At 34.6% G+C, this 22,319-nt stretch overlaps 1 protein-coding gene across 6 annotated transcripts in view; it reads right to left on the reverse strand.

The window, feature by feature from the left end:
* Positions 1 to 22,319, reverse strand: part of LOC144450724 (inactive dipeptidyl peptidase 10-like) — a 242,786-nt gene that overhangs the window by 23,305 nt on the left and 197,162 nt on the right. For 4 of the 6 annotated variants that reach the window (XM_078141404.1, XM_078141407.1, XM_078141410.1 and 1 more), the window contains 5 exons: positions 21,584 to 21,676; positions 20,953 to 21,056; positions 13,121 to 13,254; positions 11,578 to 11,668; positions 6,290 to 6,410 (listed from right to left, as the gene is read on the reverse strand). In XM_078141404.1, the coding sequence (XP_077997530.1) occupies positions 6,290 to 6,410; positions 11,578 to 11,668; positions 13,121 to 13,254; positions 20,953 to 21,056; positions 21,584 to 21,676 (543 nt within the window). The remainder of the gene's footprint in view (positions 1 to 6,289; positions 6,411 to 11,577; positions 11,669 to 13,120; positions 13,255 to 20,952; positions 21,057 to 21,583; positions 21,677 to 22,319) is intronic. The other 2 variants (XM_078141405.1, XM_078141408.1) reach the window with 1 other exon arrangement.

Here is a 22,319-nt window from a genome sequence, read left to right on the forward strand (position 1 = left end):
ACAGGCTAGGTATTGAATTCTCTCAATGCATTCATGCCTCTGAAATCCCCATACCTCTGACCCATATGTCAGTATCGGTAAAATCTTAGTATCAAAAATTTTAAAAAAGACTGCAAAAGGTAACATTCCTGTCTTTCTTGCAGCCCTAGCTACAGAAAAGAAAGCTTTCCTTGCTTGTTGGGCCAAAGTTTTTGTTGCAGTTGACCAACATAAACGACATGAAAAGACAATCCCCAAATACTTGTAATATGAAACTACTTCAACATGTTTTCCTTCGAAAAACCATTTCTCTGTTTTTGATAGTCTACCACCCGCTTTGAATACAACCACTTTCGTTTTTGTTAAATTTACAGAAAGTTTCCACAACTTACAATGTGAACTCAAGTTATCAAACAAACATTGCAAACCAATAACTGAGTCGGAAATAAGTGCAATATCATCTGCAAATAATAAACAGAAAATTTCCACCAAATCCGGGAAGAGTTGTATACCACGTCTGCCACAAGTATGAAGTTTGGTCGATAATTCATTAATGAAAAAAGAAAACAGAAACGGACTTAGCATGCATCCTTGTCGAACCCCTATTGGGCAATCAAAGTAATCAGTTAGTTTGTCCTTGGTACGCACACGTGATTTGACATCCTTGTAAATAGCATGGAGTATATTAAACATTTTACCCCGTACACCACCCTTTAGAATGACATACCACAATCGTTTACGTTCAACAGTGTCGAAAGCCTTGGAAAAGTCGACGAAAGCACAGTAGAACTTGCCTCGCTTTCTGGAGAGGTATTTCTGTATGACTGATTGTAAAATAAATATGTTATCAACTGTTGAATATCCTCGTCTAAAACCTGCTTGTCCCTCATCTATCTTTCCAAGTGCTTCCGACCAGAACATGAGACGATTATTCAGAATTGACGTGAAAAGCTTGCTAAAAATACTAAGCAAAGCTATACCACGAAAGTTGTCTGGAGAATCAGTTGGACCCTTTTTATGAAGAGGGACAATAATTGCTTTAGACCAGTTCTTTGGGATGGTTCCTGTATCGAATAATTTATTGAAGAGGGCATTTAAGTAGGGAACAAAAAAATATTGAGTAGATTTAAAAAATTCACCTAGAATGCCATCAGGTCCAGCTGATTTCCCTGGTTTCAACTTGCGTATAGCTTCAAAAATTTCTTCGTTAGTAATAGGACTGTTTAATATGTTCCAATCAATATCTAGGTTAACTGAATAATTATCTGAAGAATCTAACATCTCGCTCAATTCGTCAGACATAGCAAAATCATCCTGACTTGAAAGATCATGGGAAAATAATTTACTAAAATATGCAAACCATTCTTCAGAACTAATTGTATAATTTGATATTGGATTTACAGAAATCAATCGTTTCAAAGTCCACCAAAAGGATTTGGAATCGGGAAGGCTTGTTTCTAGTGATGATTTAACCGAATCAAAATAACTACGCTTTTTATCACGGAAAATGTTTTTGAAATGCCGTTTCGCTTCTTTGTATTCATGAAGTAACGTGGTATCATTTTGGCGTCGAAAACGTTTCAATATATCATACTTATGTTCTTTCAATCTTTGACATTCGTTGTCGTACCAAGGAGGTTGTTTATGTCGACGAGTGTTCGTACATATACGTTTGATCATACCACAATGCGCAGCAGATGACATAAACGTGTCTCTTAACTCATCACAGAAACTACTGGGATCTGCACCTGGATCTTCAATAATACTATTTAAATTAGTCGTACGAACTTGGTACTTAAAGTGTTCTGAAAAAGAGAGCGACTTCTTACTGGACCAAACACATTTGACAACGTTACAACTGCCTTTCTTTGCCCTTTGACTTGCTAGACAGTTTGATCCGATACTGAAAGACATTGGAAAATGGTCTGATTCTGTTCTTAACACGATAGAAAAAGAATTTATTTTAGCAAAAAGTGGAGACGAGACAATAGTGTAATCAACTACACTGGTTCCTGCATTTGCGGTGCAAGTGAATTCACCTTGATTTGCATCCTCACCTGTTCTACCATTTAGAATATGTAAATTAAAACTATAACACAAAGACAAAAGCGAACGACCAAAACTATTTAACTCTTTGTCCTTTGACACCCTTGGTAAATTAAAATGGTCTTTAGCGTACACGACAGTATCATCTATAACATGCGTAGTTTCATCATCGATAATAAAGTCACGTTCTACACCTGTACGTGCATTCAGATCCCCCGTGATAACCACGTACACGTCGGGTATTTTTACTAATATGTTTAACAACTCATTTTCAAGTAATTCAATACCATTTCTGGTTGACAAGGAGTCATAAATAGTTGAGTATTGAGGAGATATGTATGTAGTACATAAGAGTAAATCTTTCTCTAGACCAAATACTACACCTTCAATTAAAAGAAATATACAATCGTGCAAATCACAATTGATACGACGGACCTTATCCACTAAATTGTTACGAACAATCGTGTATACTCCACCAGGATATCTACCTCGATTTGATCTCCTCTGTCGCACTGAACTAAAAGATTTAAATCCAGGAAAATATTCATCAAAAAGTTTTTCTCCACCCGCCCATGTCTCGACGAAAGAAATAATATCGAATTCCAAAATAAAGTTAGCAAAGTCGAATGACAAGAACTTATTCTTTAAACCTTGGATATTCCAAGTTAAGAATGAAATTGGGCCGCGGCCGATGTCCTATTCAGAAGTTAACGAGTCTTGCAAGTTGATACGGCTCTGGAGTCTAGTTCTTGGTTTCTGTTTCGTGCGCGTTTGTTGCTCGATTTGTTGCTGGTTTTTGGTGACATCTGTCTCAGTTCCTACTAGCTGTGTGCTTGAGGTGGCTCTTCCTTCTGTTACGACCAATTTTCCATTTTTATAGTACGCCGTTTTGCCATCACGTTTGTGCATGGCGAGAGTTTTTCGTTGGCGTTTAGTTAGGTCATTGCCTATACCAATGTGCACCTTCCTCAGCTCTTCCCGTGCCCCTAGTGCTAATAACTTGTCATCCCAATGATGGAATTTTGCTATCATGGGACGCGGCTTTCCAGACCAATGTGCTGCAATACGATGGGCACGCACAATATCTCTACTTTGCCATTGCTTATTTCGTACATTTTGATTCAAAATCTTTATGACTTTGTCTTTACAAGCCTCAAAGGACTCGCTCTGATTCTCGTCAATTCCATAAAATATTATATTGTCCCTTCTTGAAAAAGCTTCTAACTTGTCGGTGTCGTCCTCTAGTTGTTCTAGGCGGTCGATAACTTCGTCAAGTTTGTCATTTACGGCGCAAGTGTCTAATTCGGCGATGTGCTGAGATTCTTTCAGCTCATTTACTTCGTCATTTAACTTGTTCACAGAGTCCTTGATTGACACAAGATCCTGACTCAACTTTGCATAGTTCTCTGACAGTTGTTTTTGTGTGGTTTTCAGTTCTAGAAGTTCTTCTCTAATTTGGGTACTTGACTTTTTGATTTCACCTGTAAGATCAGCCTTTAATGACTCCAAGGCTTTGATGATATCCTTCTCTGGGCCAGGATTTAGCTCTATATCTCCACATAGTTGTAGTAATCGATAAACAAAGTGATTGCCAACCGAATGAATGACATCTTTAGAACCAGCAATTGCTGACATACCATAACATGCAGACACCTGGTCGTGTGCTATGTCGGCTGAAATCATTTTGGCCAGAAACGAATTTTCACAAATTGTTGATAAATTCTGGATACATGTATTCGCATCTTGTACTAGGCATATCCTATTTGTAGTTTCCAACCAATTGAAGGAAAAGTCGACAGAAAAAACCACTAGATTACCTCCAGCTATGGTGATACCACAGACGACGAGGCATGCCACCAGCCTGTACAGTAGCTCATTACCATATGTCCACGTTGAGTATGGGTTGTACGATTTAACGTCAATGTTCTTCCAGTGTTTTGGGGCCACAAAACAGCCAATTTGGCATCTCCAAACTTCGAGGCCCACCCCCATTTCCTCTATATCGGTATCGTGTAAACCTGCACAAGTCTGGTCAACTTTGACATAAGAATATCAAAACTTTTCGGAGAGCTCAGTCGACGTTCAACATGACAGTTCAATTTTGATAACAAACTATGATAACAACGAAAAGCAAAATTTTGCATCATCATTTTTCAAATTTTTTAAAGCGAAAACCTCCATTTTGATGACACGGGAAATATCAGTAGTCTTTCTATTGCTTTGCACCTGTCTAGCTGGCAGTGACATTGCAGTGTCCTACTTAATTGTACACTGTCAATTATTTTCAATACTATGCAACCCACACATACACACCCCTACGGCTGAAAGGATTTCCAAAAATCTTACACAAAATCTTCTTTGGATCTACTTGCGCTGCAAATCTTGTTATCGACACCAGATAGTAATAAGATTTTACCTTTCATTAGATGGAAAGGAAAGTGGTATTATGGGTAGATCTAATTTATAACAGATTTTAGATTTCACAAAGGAGACTTCCCCACCTACGTAGTCTGCAAGCCCTTGCTAACAACGTGGCACCATATTGGATTTACACTTGAAATGAAATTTCTTTTTCATCTGTAAGACAGATACTTTTGCAATGATTAAATATTTTTCAAAGACAAACTTTGCAATGCTAATTTTACAAGGGCAATAATACTTCACTATTTCATCAAAAATATCACAAATTCATCAAAAATTACCAAGGAATTTAATGTAGATTAAAATTTGGCGGGAAATAAAAGCTCATAGAAGAGTTAAAACCTGAAACATCAGCTATCTATCACTTTATTCAACTGAGGACATTTTATCTCAAGTTTTTTTTTGAGATCAAATTGAGTTTTTAAAATATATCAGTAAAATTTAGACAAAATCAGTAAAAAATAAAAACTTGAAACTAAGTGATTACCTAATGTTTTAATCCCATGTAACATTTTATCAGTTGTTCAGGGTCAATTTTGCTCACCATGACAACTGTTTTTCAACACCTAAATATTAGACACCATACCTTCAAAGCATAAAGGCAAGGCTTTAAAAGATATAAAAGTTATGTCTGTAAACACAAAGTTAGCTTTTCCTGCACTGAGGTTTACATACACATAATAAGGTATCAAGCTATGAAATCAGTAACAGTTATTAACTTTAGCATCAACGGATTGCTTATAACACAAAAACAAGGTTTAGATATAAAGTTGTGTCTGTAGCCAAATAGTTAGTTTTCTAGTCTTGAAGCTCACATACATCATGCTATGAAAAACTGCCACAACTATTATTTGGGATTGACACAGATTTCTTAAAGCAGAAAATCAAGGTTTCGATATAAAGTCGTGTCCATAGCCAAAAAGTTAGTTTTTCTTGTCTAGAGATTGACATATATAACTAGCTATGAAAGCTGTAACAGCTACACGGAGATTTCTTTTTTAATAAACTGCGAAGGTGAGGCATAGATATAAAGTTGTATCTATAAAACACAAAGAGTTAAGATTTCTTGCCTTGAGGTTGGCATACATAGGGTATCAAGCTATTATTGAGTCTATTGATTCTACTGACATCTCACATTCCAAGGCAGCTTCTTTAAATATTAAGTAAACCAACTAGACTTGAATTGATTTTGTTATCTTAATACCAAGTGACAGCCTACAGGCATTCACGAGACAACCGACACTCCTTTATTTTCAAAAAACCCCAGATCAATTTTACTCAAGATATACGATTCAAGACACCGCAGGCATCTACCGAATATAATGACTATTTTTCTGCTAATTTGAAAAAGCACTACGGGCAGCATTCTAATTAAAGTTATGGAATTCAATCAAGAAGACAGAAAAATACTCTGATAACTTTTTTAGGGGTTCACAGCCAGTATATTCTCATTGATCAAGCATACTGTAAAATGGCTCAAAACTTTTCAGCAATGTTAGAGCGAAATATTGGTAGATGAATCTATGAATTTCAAAGTTGGCGAGTTTTTTAAAATTACATTAAGCCACATGTACACTTGTCTGGGTGCTAAAATGTAACTTTTGGCTAGATGCATTGCGGTGGTTTACCAATAATCCATGTATTGTTTGTGGAGCTTACCTCCATACAGCCAATCAGATAAGACATTAAAAATTATGACTATTTAAATAACATCTGGCAGCTAATCAGGTATGCTGATAGTGAAAATTTCCTCCAGAGCCAATCAGATAAGATATTACAAGTAATGCATCTCGAAGATTGAAAATCTATACAGCTAATTGGCTACATTGCTTGTGAAACTTACCTTCATACAGCCAATCAGGTATGCCATGGAATATTACGTTTGGGACACCATCTGCTGTAACTTGTCTTACTTCCGTTTCTGTTATATCTTGATAGTAAATGTTATTTTCATATACAAACACCTTGAAAAAGAAAATGTCTTTGTTTTAGTTGACTTGTTCAAAGTTACGTATTTCAATGTTTAATATAAATTGATGTGCAAATACTAATGCCTCGTTTACATGCTGCTGTTTTCAAACGATTTTGAGCTTGCACCTAATAGTAACCATCAACATGGAGACAACAAAATCATACATAAAAATGCAACAATTTGAAAATGCTACTGAAAGTAGATCATTGTGAAAATGATATGTTTTTGAAGTCAGTATAAATGGGTGATAAGGGAAAGATTCAAAAACGGCATTGTGTAAATGACTGAAAAAACGCAACAGTTCAAAAATGCACATATTTTACCCCATCGATGATGTACTTACACATGTGTTTGAACAGTGTTTCTATGTTTGTGTATATGTACAATAGCATCTTTTTAATTGTTCCATATTCGGTGTTTTGTGTAAACGGTCAAAAAACATTTGTTGGTTTATCATGTAAACACATGAAAATGCATTAAAATGAAAATTATATTGATTTTCAGCCTTTCTATTTGAAAACGTCACAGAATGGAGCCTAAAACTTAGTGATTGCAGGTGCTAATACATGTACTACATTTGTATATACTATAAACCTAGATATTTTCACTACTACAAAATTTTGTGATTTCACAGTCTTCAGCTAGTTCTCAAAGACCAATTTTCTCTTATTTCTAGACTGGTACATTATTTCGGTGTTTTTGTTTCCCCCCATGAAATTAGTGAAAATAATTCTTTAGCTAGCAAAACATTTCCATGTATACAGTATGTCTACCACATACTACATGTAACAATTATTAAAGCCACATTTGCATCAGACTCATTGATACCAGAAATGTATGTTTTGCTTTTTTCTACAGAACCATATTATGTATGCAGTGTTTTTCCTAAAATGTACATTTTCGAAAAGGAATAAAATCTGAAAAAAACTTGCCATGTATTTGTTCATTAGAAGGTGGTTGTGGAGGGAAACACTTTGGCTTGTGAAAAGTAAATATAACATATAAGTTCATGTTATTCTGTTTCTAATTTTACTACTTTCCAAAATAGTGAAAACCCTTCCCACTCCCAAAAAAACCAACATCTTTGCATTTGTGTCAAATGGAACCTGATCCTCTAAGACTACTTTCCTGTAACTCTGGCCTTTTATTTGAACTCGTGAGAAAATGGTGGAATCTTCCTATTCTCCCTCCCAATACAAACATATCATGTCGGACAAATTAGTTTGACTTCACATGGTTGGTGGGCAGGATCATCATCCAATGAAAACGTATCAACATCTTTGTATTTCTGTCAAAGGAAACACTAAAATCTTCCCTTTGCCCTATTCCCTCTTAAAAACAAAGGACATCAGACAAATGTAGTTTGACTTCAAATGGCCTGTGGGCAGGATCATGATCTACATCTTTGTATTTCTGTCACGCAAATCCTCAAAATGCATACGAGGTCTAGTAAACGAAGTTAAACTCCACATGGCTGTTAATGACCTGAATCATTACTTTCCTTGTCATACTGAGAAAATGGTGAAACCTTCATTTTCCCCCTCCAAACCCAAACATATCACATAGGACAAATGTAGTTTGATGCCACATGGCTGGTGGGCAGGATCGTAATCCATTGAACTTATCAACATCTTTGCATTTCCGTCAAACAAACTTGATCCACTGAGACTACTTTCCTCTAACTCTGGCCTTTTATCTAATGAATCATCATTGAAGGCATCATTATCTCTTCTCCAAGGTATCATCGTTTCAGAACTCATGCCTCGTTTTCTATGCTACTATATTCTCTAAACACTGCCCTACGGGTAGTAAGGGCATCGTATTCAAAACCAAATCAGGTCTTGGAATGTTTGCAATAGCAAGTGGTGCATTTAGGTGAATAATGTCTGTCTGCTTACAATTCTCTAAAGGAAATACGTTCATAACCCTTCATGTTAAGAATATCAGTAGGTATATATATATATATATATATATATATATATATATATATATATATATATATATATATATACTTTGAAATTATTATTCATTCTGTTAAATGATAGGATTTAACTTCAAATGCAATACTTTGGCATATTAAACAGAAGTCTGGTTGATGCTCTTAGACCCAAAGGAAATTTTCATCCTCTCTGTTTTTTTTGTCATAATTTAAGGTGATTGCACTATTGATGTACTTATTAAACATTGCCTTTCCAAACAATATAAATTTAAAGTTGGTTTTATTTTTTGGTCAATACAATGAAAGTGATTATATTTTCCATTTGTTTTATACCATTAAAATACACATGCAAGTGACCATTTTCTCTTAAACAAATTTGAAAAATGTTCCATTTTGTTGACAAAATAATTAGGTGATCAAATTGTGTATTCTTTATACTGTTAATATGTAAAGTGATTGACATTGCCTTTACAAACAGTATAAATTTAAAACATGTTTACTTTCTCGAAATAATCTTGGAGCAAATTACAAATTTTTTTCATGTTTACAATTTCAACGTTGTTCTAACAAACGGATGAACTGAATGTGAGTGGGCATGCCAAGACTACAGAACACTAAATTCTGTCACTATGGACTGATACTAAAAGGTACAGCTGCAACATTTTGAGTCTGATTTTAAATTTAGTTGATTTTTCATTTGCACAAATTGCTAGTAATCATAATCCTACTGCAATCACTCAAAAAAGAATTTTCTATCATATGCCGGCTGATTTCAAAACTACTCCTGTACAGTGCCAACAAAATGGTCAATGGAACGTTTGAACAGATGTGTCTTTAATTTGTTCTTGAAAGTGTTCAGATTTGATGCTTGCCTTATTTCCAATGTTTAAGAATTCCAGTCTCAGTTTGAAGAAAGCAAGACAACAGATATAAGTAACAAGCAGACTGTCTACCTTATTTGCAGAGTTTATGTGAAACGTAGCTGATTTTTCACTTACACAACAGAAAGTTTGATACACTGACTGTGTTTTCTCTATTGATGTTCTAAAGTCTAGATGAACTTTCTGTTAAAAATTTGGCACATTGTTGCAATTAAGGTTATACATACACAATGATAAAGGTATGATGTCTTGGTGTACAAATAAACGTTAGATATGGACTTGGTCTCATATTCCTTTCATGGAAGCATGAGATTTGGATATCAAAATGACACATTCATGTACATGTTCATCCAAAATCGAGATGATTTGGTTTCACTAATCCCTTCTTCTTTGCTTTAATGCAGTTGCATGTCTCTCTATGATTCTAAAACCGCCGGATTATTTTTGCTAAAAACGTCTCTTAGTTACCTAGTCTTCAACCTTCAATCTTCAACACTGTGATATTATGGCAAGTATCAAATAACAATTTTTCCTGTATCAAATTACTATTTTTCCTGATAAGAATTTACTAGTTTGTGACTTTATTGAGAAACTAACAGTTTTCCTTTTCTTGGTGCAGGTGTTCCGTTACGTTCCATAATGGCGCACACCTGATTTCCAAGATAAGTAAGAAAATGAGCCTGGATATCAAATTACAAGACAAAATATCAATCTACTTCATTTCCTAGCTGATTATTGTCTGCGTGACTTCCTCGTTTTGCTGAACGACAAAAAAGACTTCCAAAAACACTCCCTACATTTCTGTATCTTGATTTTGTCTTAATTGCCTCATCACTGACAGCGATCTCCAGCTAAACTTTCACTTACAGAAAGTGCTGGGGTGTATTACCAAGGTAATTTACGAAACATACAGATGTTGTGGCTTTGTCAGTGTAAAACTTTTTGTCCATGACTTATCCGTCAAACTGCTCTTTCGAAGTTTTGAAATGATACAGAATTCTTTAAATGTTAGCATATTATAATCATTTTTCATTCAGTTTTGCATTTAAGACAATTTTCAGAAATCAGCTATAACAGACTTAAGCTGTTATTGTAATTAATCATTTCTTCTCAGTAATGGAGTCATTATCAGTTTAATTCTTTAGTGTGTATTTTTAAAGGAAATTTTAGGGAGTCTCAATTTATACAGTTTCATACATTGTGATTAGAAATCTCAATCTGTATATTTAAAATGTTTTGATTCACTGGTATGACCATGGTTGCCTATGACACACACTTGAAATTGGCAGTACTGTTTTTCATCATACAATTTACAAATATGGCTGATGGACATAAATATGGCCGATGCCAAAGCAAACATGTTGGATTTATGCAAATATGGCTGACTAAAATACAAATGTGGCTAATGACAATATATGAACATTGCTGGCTCAAATGGCAATATGGTTCATTACAATACAGATATGGCCGACTACAGTACAAACATGGTTGACCCAACTGCAAATATGGCTGACTACAATACAAGTATGGGTGAACCAATGCAAATGTGAAAATTCTAGAATCATAAGCAAACACAGTTTGAGGAAATTCCTCAAGCTTCGAGCCTGGTACAATGTAATACAAATTTAGAAAATATATTCATTAAAGTTGTGGAACAAAGGTAGATTTTATATATATGGTTAATAACCATCGCACTGCCAGTTTTGTATATTTTGGGCTTAAGTAAGACAATCAAATTTGTTGATAAATTGCTTCAATTTCTGGTCGATTACAATCAAGTGCCCCAGAGTCGCTCCATTAAAAGTTTCTAAAATGTGATTACTTTATCAGTCTAATTTATCCTAGATCAAGCTGTGTTTGTCAAGACAGACGGCAATTAATGTTATCACTAGATCCTAATGATGGAATTCTTTCAAGTAGGGTTAATATCTAAAAGCTTTTCTTGAGGTAGGAAGTTGCCTTGGGGACCAATTTCCATGAAAATTAACGGTCTTAAAATATCTCAATTCTCCCCAAACTTTGCCATATGAAAACTTGTTCCCGATCCTTTTGAAATAGTAATTAAGATATTATGGGTTTCACCATCTTGCTTTCAAGAAAATCAACAATGTTTAATTTTCCCATTGAGTTCATACAATATTTGGTGGTCATATTGGATTCTACACAGATTTTTTTTACATTATCGCTATAAAAAACTGCCCTGTTTCACACGTTCACATGGTCACCTCGATTCTTTTTCTTGATTTTACCTGAGAATAGAATTCATCAGTGTCAAACTTTTTAAAGTTAGATTTATAATGTGCATACAATATATGTGTAACTAAAAAGGTTCATCTTACCAAGTCACCTTGAGGGGACCATGCTGCATATTGTATGTACGTCTCTTGTTCTGGGTCATGAACCTCTGGTGGGTTCAGGAACATTCTTTCTCTGAAAGAGACAGAAACACAGAAGGTGAACATCAGATGTACATACATAACTGACAAGTACTTTCACACCCGAATTTACATATATTGAAGCTAACCTTTTCACACCTCCAGTTTATACTCAACACCTCCAGCAAATTCGGATCATTCTATGAAATCTAAGTAGACACTGAAGAAGGTCAAGTAATTTGTTTGAAACATGTCTGTTTCTCAATCAGAAGTGGAAGACAAGAACTTGTGTGTGAGAAACACTGAAGTTGGACTTGGACATGCACTATATAATATGACAGCAATCAACAAATAATATCAACCAGAAAGAATTCAACTAAAATGCTGCAGTTCTCTTATTCACACACATGTACACAAATAATTCACACACAAAAATTTACACTGATGGTAGACTTGAACAACTACAACAACTTCAGTCACAAAATAATATCAACCTGAAGGAATTAAAAGCAAGATCAGTCATCAGATATTAAACACATGAGTACCTTGAGATAAATACTATAAAATCCTAGCCTGGAACTAGGGAAGCTCAGACTAAACTGAGCAGATATTTACATACTTTTCAAGACTTTTTAAAAATAATAACGGAAATTTGTAAGTATAGTCTATTAAATCCCTGCATGCAGAGCTTGAGGTGCAGAGGTACGTGCATACATTTTCTGTATGGTAAAGGGGAAAGGCAGTTTCACAGATACTGTATACTCGGCAAGTCTTTTTGTCCCATCTTTGAACTTTGACACATTATGCAAATAAGCCAAATTCAACTTGGTGGTTGGAACTTGGAATGTTAGTTATCGTATTGATCACTGATTCAATTTAGTATCCTATGGTTTTGGATTAATACTATCATATCAGTGGAGTCATCAGGGTTTACATTGGATCAGCCTTTTTCTTTCTTTTATTTTCCTAGCTAAAATTCCAATATAAATAATCCAAAATAGCGATGACTATGATGATATTGATTAAAAGTATGCTAGGGGGTCTACAACCTCATTCTTACTTTAATAACTTAGTGAACCAAACTCCCTAGCTTGAATACAAATCCATGTATGTATCCCTATCTATAGCATGACTTTTCACTCAAAAATACATTAGTACATTACCACTGTGGCAAACAAGGTTTTGGCTTACTAAGACAGATACAAACTGAAAGTTGAGCAATATGATGGCTTACACTAGTGGGTGATAGCAGTGCCTCTGTAGTGTGGATATAATCACCTTGTAATCAAGATATTGTGAAAATTGGAACCCCCCCAAAATGTACACAGCAAGATCATGCGGAAGCCATCAGATATGCCACCCAATAACTATAAGTGCCAAGGTCCATTCAATAGTTTACATCAACATGTTGTAACAATAGTTTTAGTTTGTCTCTATCTTAGTTTGGGGAAACCTCGGTTTCCACTGTTGTATCATTCTGAATGACAGTTTTTCAAATTGTACTTACTTGTTGGACGTGTCATAGATGATATAGATTGCTAGAAAGGAGTGACGATATACTTGTTTTTCTTTTGTAGCGAGAAGTACTGTCTGTAACTCTGATGATGGTGACAGGGAATATCTGGTAACCTCATGGTCACTCTGAAAAGCAAACAACATGGTTCATTTAAAATATTTGATACTAGTATCAAGGATGAAAACTTTACAAAGGAGCAACCAAGTATTTTTCTGGATTACTGAGTATGTATCATACGTGTATGTTATAAAACCATTACATATTTGGTATTGGAAAAAATACAGAACCTGTTTTAGAACTATTAACTATTGACCACATAATGCAGTTGGGCAGGATTGGGCTGTTGTGATTCTTACATTGGGATGACTATTACGATAATGATGATAAAATGAATTTGATGTGTTTCCTTATAGGCAGGACAAAAACTGGTCACCAAAGGATAGAAACGGGTAAGAAATGATAAGTATTAGGTGCACGAAAAAAATATAGATTTAACAGTGTGTATTCATGTAAACGGGTAGGAAAATAAGTTGTTGATTTCTGGGATGAGCGTAAAGTTAGCACAGTGCAATGACTTTGATATATTTTCCTATGCTAGCCATTGAACCACACAAGATAATGCTGGTTGATTTTTCACTTCATCAACTTTACATACACATACCAGGAAATTGGAGGGAAATTGCCTGTCGTACACAATCAAACCACTGACAAATTTCACCACTTGAAAATCTACACATAATATCTTTTTTTCCCCCAATCTCACAACATGTATTCTATATTAGAAATGCTATTATCTCCTTGACTGAAATGACGGTAATTATTGAACAATTTTCCCACCATATTTAAGGTAATTTAGCATGGTTTAGCGACAATTGTCGGATATGATGATTCCTATTTTCTTTAATGGAAAATTCATGTAGCAATGATAATGAGTGTAATGGAGATTTGACATAATTCATACATTCACAATGAGAAAAATTCAGATTTTACTGAAATCATAAATTGATCTACCTGTCTGTCTGTCTGTCTGTCTGTCTGTCTGTCTGTCTGTCTGTCTGTCTGTCTATCTATCTATCTATCTATCTATCTATCTATCAATTGGTATCTATCTATCTATCTATCTGTCAATCAATTGGTATCTATCTATCTATCCATCCATTTGTCCATCCATCCATTCTGTCAGTCTCTGTCTCTGTCTGTCTCTGTCTGTCTGTCTCTCTCTCTCTCTCTCACACACACACACACACACACACACACACACACTGATAGGCATATCATTGTATCAGAGATACAAAATAACCAAGTTTATATGTACAAGGCTAGACCATTGCATAAATGCTAATTTCCATAATTCCCATAATTCTCTGCTTAATTGACCATTTTCAGTGAATATTTCAATTCAAAGCCTTGGGAAATGAGACTCTTTATTACTTTCATGCAATTATCATCTTTAACAAACCACAGAGGATACAGACTATGTGAACAATGTACTTTTAGGTTTGTATGCACCTAGTTCTGTTCATGACATCTGATATTTAGACAATATATGAGGAAGTGAGTGTCAAAATGACTTGTTGCAATTAAAGAAAGTCTCGATCAATGATGGCTATGTCATGAATTTCTAAAATTACTTGTCGAAACGTACAATGGAAAGACTTTCCATTCAAAGATTTAATATTTCAACTGTCACTCACTACGTCCGTCATTGTACATTTGCCAACATATCACCAATAGACACACTTTCATGGCAAAGAACACGCATTGTCATGACACGGAACACGTATTGTCATGACCTACATATAAGAATATGCACTTTCATGACAAAGAGCACACACTTTCATGAGAGAGAACACACAGGATCATGACATAGAAGGCACCTTTCTATGACATACCACACACATTATTATGACATATGCACAGAAAATAAATCCTGTGCTGTAGTGTGGAATAATGTCTTTCAGATTTTGCAAAATTGGTATTGATGTCTCAGAAACAGACTGAGTCAATTTTCAAAGTCTGAAAACCACATCATCATGACCATCTCAACAACATCAAACAGTCTAGAAAAATTTCATCGATAACATCAATTGGTTGGTAAACAGATGCCTTTCGATCGACATGGTAGCTCCTTCAGATCATTATATTAGAATCACAATATTCAATAACACCAATGTGAAACTCCTACAAAATCATTTCTTATGCCAAACTACTCAAATCTACAAACAAATTGTTACTTTTATATTTGTAATTGATAGTTGCTGTCAATATAACTTGAGTATCAGAGTATGAGAGTCTGAAATCTGATAAATAACACTGAGCTGTTGTAGACTTTGTGTGGTGAATAATCAATAATTTCTTTTAGAATTCAAACTTAGTGTTTTTTTCACTGTCAATTATCTGTATTTGGGGATCGAATCTCCACAGGTACAGTAAATTTGGTAATATACTTGACATTGAAAAAGCATACGCGGAGTATAGAACAAGCATAGTTTTAGTACAGAATAAGTATACTTTAAGTATACATTTTAACATTTCATTTTGGTAAGGGTAGGCTACATTTGAATAATGGCCCCTTGTGAAAGAGCTTTGCCTGACAGTGTCTTGCCATAACTCTAATAAAGTTGTAACGGTTATTTTCTACAAAAATGTCACAATGTTAAAATGATGATCTAGATTTCATCGGTTCAATCTAGTGTAGGTTGAGTATATTGAATTATTTCAGAAACCATTTTGCAAATGAAGACCTGGTACATAGATATCACTGTTCTTAAACATAAACGAATCAGCTGCACATACTATATATTTTGCAAACTAAGTATATAAAATTCCAAAGGACTATGGCAAAATGCCACTACCATTTATTATACATGTACAAAGCCTGAAGGTGTGGAAATATAAAATACATACATACAAATAGCTTAAATGTGGTTTGTGCATTTTACAAAAAATAACTTGTTATGGGGCAAAAACGTAGTGTAATATTTTGATGTTGGTTTATATTTAATTGATTATCCTTCCTCCAGCAGAATTACTTCAAGGGTGAAGACTGTGAGCCCTAGACCCCGCAATATTATACATGAATACTCAATATATTCATAGCCAGTGACACTGAAGCACATAACATTGTCGGGACATAGAACGACCAGAGCTTATATTCCATATTTTTTGTTCAATTTGGCTCATGCATAGGTATAATATGTTGTATTCTACTTGACAGATTGAAATCTATTCATGTAATAATAAGCTCTATGATACATGAGTCATAAAATACTTGTATCCTAATATGTGATGATGATAACGTTTGCCATGATATCATATATCATAGTATATGGTACATGTATATTGACAGTGACGAAAAGACTACTGGAATGACTTAGGTGTTGAAATTGGAGTGGTAATTAACTACTTTTTGTAATTCAAATGTTCTTTAAAGTCAATTAGAATGTGTTATTCACATATAAAAGATTCACAAGAACTCAGATGTACAATTTTGTAGCCATGCAGTCAGCCAGGGTTGAGGTAAATTGGAAGTCGAGATCAACGACAATTACAGACTCCATGCTAACTCTTCAGAGTCCGAGACTATCATCAGTGATCGGTGACACAAGTTGAATTTTAAAATTGTAATTGTCTATCATTGGGTGTATTCACTTGATTACCTTTTCATTTTCACAAGATGAAAAGTGTGTGAAACTGCTTAAAATGCTCCCTCCCCTGAGACTGGAATCACCGCATAACAATCGAGGCCATGTTGAGAAATTTGAGACTTTGGGCTCTTATAGACGACTTTCAAGTTTTTCTAATAATGATCCTATGCTTTATTACTATCTGTAAACTGCCTTGCTGTTGTGACATTTGAAAGGAAATTACATGGTCTGTCTTACAAGTAAACTAATAAAGCTGAAGATTTCGTAGCTTTGCAGAGGTCACATCATCATTCGCTCTCTGTCAACCAAGTGTAAATGACATAGCAAAAAGTACACAGGGATACAGTTGGCCAACGTGCATAAATCAATTGCAATGCATAGATACACTGAATGTACGAAACAAACTTCGCTGTCGTTTTACGCTCTATTTCCTGGTTGTAATGAGTTGTTATTTCTCTACCCTTCAAGCTTGAGGGAGGGATAATTAGCACAGGCGCTTTGTGCCCTATAACAAATGAAGTCGTTTGTGAAGCACATGGAGCGAGGCAAAACTGATGGACAGGACCTTGTGTTCACAAACTCACGACTAAGCTATTGATGGAAACACAAAATTTGAGCAATTAAAGAACTCTTCCATTTGCTCTGGCTTCATTCTAACCTTCAGTTCTTTTTAAATCACCAAGGATGAACTTTTTTAAGAATTCACTCTAATTAATCAATCACAATTGTACTTGGGTACTCATTGCCAAATACATGTAAATACAAAATTAATTGTCACTAAATATACATTCGGGACCTTAAAGTTGAGGTTTCAAGTTTGTCACGTTTCAGAAGTCCACTGTCATGCAAATGAATATAATATATATTTGATGATATTTACTTTCTACAAACGGATCTAATGCATCTCGATGGCAACATTTTGAATTATTGCAGCTATACCTCTTAAGTGAAATAAATTACTGAAGGAAAATTCAAAATATCGCAGATACTAAAATTGTTTAAATGTGCATTTTCTCATGAACATGACAAACTACACACTCTGACTAGCTTGCAAAGTGAGGTCAAACTTATACCATAATCAAAACCTCTTTGACAGGACTGACAGCCGACTCGCCCTTACCAATTCCTTTGTACGGATTTTCTGCCTATTTATGTCGAGAATCAATTTTAACGGTTTGAAAACTGCCTGTTTCGCTGTTATAGTGTTAACGTAATTTTTGAAAACCATGAATATGATACTCATGTTTGGAAGGGGCCCAGCAGTTCTAACTATTATAAAATTAGTGTATTTGGGAAGCAATCTGAATGTTTTTGTGTCGTCACCACTGACCTGAAATTCTGACAGTTTGCGACATGTTGTTTTAGTACAGCACAATATTTATGCCTTCATTTGAAAACTTGTCATGTAAAAATATGTAAATTTACACTTAAAGTGTGGGATTACATACTTTACATATCAATCAAAGTGTGGGCTTACTAATTTACATAACAATGAAAGTATGAGTTTACTAATCTACATAACAATCAAAGTGTGGGTTTCCTAATCTACATAACAACAGGTTCACATTGATATGTAAATTGGGACACACTAATGTATGTCTGAGATGGAATCAAAAGACTAATGAGTTGTTTCACATGAATTTACTAGTAAGCCTCTACATGTTGAATTTTATCTCTATTACAAGACCTACTACATATGAGTGCAAGTACATCTGCCATTTGTCATGAACATTAATAACCACATACATGTACTTTTGAGCAGTTAAAATTCTTCAAGATTAATGTTTGAAATTGTTAAATCTTTCGCTTTTTCCTTGTTCTCATTTTTTCATATTTAGACATACCCTAAAGCAAAATAAAATGTCATATTCTCATGAAAAAATGTAGGAAATTAATACACTTCATAAAATAAGTGATAAATTTCAATTTAAATCCTAGAAATTTTAGAGCACATAAATTCCCCTCAATATGTTTGATGTTTATTATTCAAGTGCCAATTCCAGTTTATGATCAAGATGGTTTTATAAGCATACAATTTTATATCTCCCATTGTGGAGATAAATGTCCATATTTTAATTGGAAAAATTCATTTCAGAAAATATGGATGCTACACTTGGTTATATAGATTGTGTTGACATGGAAGAGCTCATTGATATTCAGATATGGTGCTGTCTGAGTAAATCTCAAATCTTCTGATTTTCGGTACTAAGCTGTTCCTGTAATTAACACGGACTGACTCAGTTCATCAGTCTGCTTTTCTTTTTCCTTAGTACTCTACATGAACCCCCCCCCCCCACTCGGGGTAGCATATGACACTACATATCTTAAACCTCAAATCTTCAGGTTTTTGGTACTTTACATGTAGTTTGCTGTTCTTGTAACTGACATGGAATGACTCAGTAATGGGGTTTGCTGTTTCCTACTTTACACAAACCCCCTTCCCTCTCAGGTAGCATATTACATGGTCATATTGTAGACTATCCCCTCTTATTGTCACAGTTGTTCTCAAAAATGAGTTAGTCTGTACTATAGGGGAATCTCAAACCTTCTGTTATCACTTGAAATCTATTTTTTTCACTAATTGACAACGTGATGAATGTGATTAAAGTCTCCAGAATTGAATTTCTTGTAATTACATTCTGCCCTATTTGTGACACGATAACTTAATTTCAGAACGCAACCAATTATGTCATCTTGTTCTTGACATTTACATGGAATTAGTTTCTGTGAATCATTTCACTTCTCGTTTCCAACAAGATATTTCAAGATTTTTTACGGTTTTTTTTCACAAGTCTTCTAAGAAATACCATAATTTGTGATTCAAAATTTCATTCTGAAGAATAACTAATTACTGTACAGTATGAGACGTACAACACATCTGGGTTGATCTAATGATATAACTAAGAACGAAAACTTTTCACTTTCGTTTGTTCTATTCAGGCACATAAATTGTCATCTGATAAAAGCAAAAGAACGGCTTTCCAGACAGCCTATCACTCACACCATTGTGAACATTGTAACAGATCAAAGATAGCATCAAAACTAGGCATTGTTAATTTACAACGTACAATTACGACGGAGACCCTTTACCTACTTCAAGCCATGTATGTCATTAATTTGAAATACTCATTAAATAGCCATCTATATTCATAATGATATAAGATGCTGACATGCCAATGTTGAAAATATTGATGTGAATAAAAAGCCTAGTTATGGAATCCAATTATTGGCATCAATAAAACTGATGCATTTTTCATTGCGAGACAACAGTTTGCCAGTCTTTTGCATCGTAGTTACTTGTCCTCTGGGAGTACTCAATCTTTTTTTTTCTGCAGTCAAAGGCTATAAACATGTTTCATATTTCAAGACAGAAATTTACTCAGTGGTTTTTATCACACCAGACACATGTTTATGTCGGTGAGTCCATTCCAATCAATCAAATACATGCTCTGTTTCACTTTTATTGTCATTATTTCCTAAGTTTTGTAAAATTTAAGGAAAAAGGGCTCGACATTTCACCATGAATTTTTATGGAAATATTGTCATGAAATTTTAGCATCATTTATCCTTGATTATTTAGGAAATAGGCATACCTTCTAAACTTATTTATTATAATATAGTTAATTACAAATGACTAACTCTCATAGTTCCTTTAAAAATTCTGTGTTTGGAAATTGACAAAAATTCTCATCTTGTAACATTGATATACTTTTACATTGACTTTTCCACAATGTTATAATGCATCGAGTTTATAAGTTTCATCCCTACAAGAGTGACAATTTGTCGTCTGGTTTATGATATGGCCTGTTGTAGTATTTCAATACTTGAGCAGTATACAGTCCTAGGTATTGTTACATGTGTTACATGTGACATTAATGATGACCTATCCTTCAAGGTACCCATTCATATGATCGTGATAAACTGAAGCAAAGGTATATGGTTCATATTTTGTTCTAAGTCTTTAGCAAATAAATAACACAACAATGCAAGTGTGTGGGGTGGGGGGGAGGGAGGTAGAGGTGTTAACGTACCAGTGGCAAAAAGAATGATTCGAAATAATTTTGTCTGAACAATATCTTCTATTGGTCATACACAAAGTATGATGAGTATTACAAAGCATGGGGGGGGGGGGGAACAATGCATGATGGGTAAAACAAAGCATGATGGGTAACTTACCAGTGTCCTGTTCTCTAAAAGCCTGTAGGATTCATTGGCCCTTGCATCCAGTCGTATTAAATCACCCTTATCATCTCGGTATACAAAGTAATCATAATCGTTGTCTACAAATAAAAGAATATTAACAAGTGATGAATAAATACTTTTTTTAAAGGCGTATGCACCTCAGAAATAAAGATTTAAGCCATATGCTGTTACTTTGTTCAAGAAAATTCAAACCCAATTTTAATTAGTCAAGAAAAAAAATCATGGGTTACCTCAGTAACAAGCTGATGATGTAGAGATTAAAATGATGTCAAAATCCACCAATTTTAGAATCCAAAATGGGCACCGAAAATAATGTACATGTACTGTATAAAAAAATTCATACTGGAAAATACAAATATTCTTGATTTTCTTGAAGCAGAATTCCTCAAATTTTTTGTGTTGCTTCAAAATTATAAGGAACAAACTTTCCTTAATAAAGTTTGGTGAGATTTGAACAAGTTTGATTTTCAGGGAAACTGGACCATAATGATACAAATGCCTGAGCCTGCTGAGGTCTTTGGAAAGTAATATTGCCAACAATTATTCCTATGGTAAAGAAAATGTACTGAAGACCAATTGAGAACAGTAAAATCTCACTACTTACAGACTACCCACTCTCCAGCAATAATTCGGGGCTTCAGATCTGGATTGAAGGCATCCTCAAAAGTAAACTTTTCCAATGTGTGAAAGGCTAAATCTGCAGAGTAGAACCAAACGCCAGGAAAGAAGACCACAAAAAACAGAAGAAACAGAAAAGGAAAAGAAAACGGAGAGAAAGGGAGAAAGAGAAAATTTGGGCGCAGTTAGTGGTAAGTCCCACACTCATGCTGGTCATTTGGTTCCACACAAACCACATGAAAACACATTCCAAGCCTGAATATTAATTTGCCAAGAACATGTATAAAACCAGTATTTCATCAGTACAAAGAATTTATCAAATCAAACCGAATTTTTAATTATTTTACATTTGACATTATTGTAAGTTATATTTAATAATTGTAAGAATAGGTAAAGATATTATTTACAATATAAGATTGTCATTAAATATCGGAAAAGATGGATCCTGTCCAGAGGAATTAAGGGTGATTATCAGTGATTTGTCATTGGGTGTCGGTGTACGTGCGGTAAAGTTGAAAAGACGACTCTTGAGTATGGATAGTATTGTCAAAGGGTACTGTGAGAAGGATGAGTCAAATGCATGCAGTGTCGGTTTATTCAGTTGTGTGTGTGGATTTCAGGATGTGAAGTCAAGATGACAGAATCCGAGGTTCCATGTGGCACACTCATCATATGTCTTCATGTCTACATTACAGAAGTGACTGTTATAATACAAAGCTTCT

This window comes from Glandiceps talaboti, chromosome 20 (genome assembly GCF_964340395.1).
Source record: "Glandiceps talaboti chromosome 20, keGlaTala1.1, whole genome shotgun sequence".
In the NCBI taxonomy this organism is placed as follows: domain Eukaryota; kingdom Metazoa; phylum Hemichordata; class Enteropneusta; family Spengelidae; genus Glandiceps; species Glandiceps talaboti.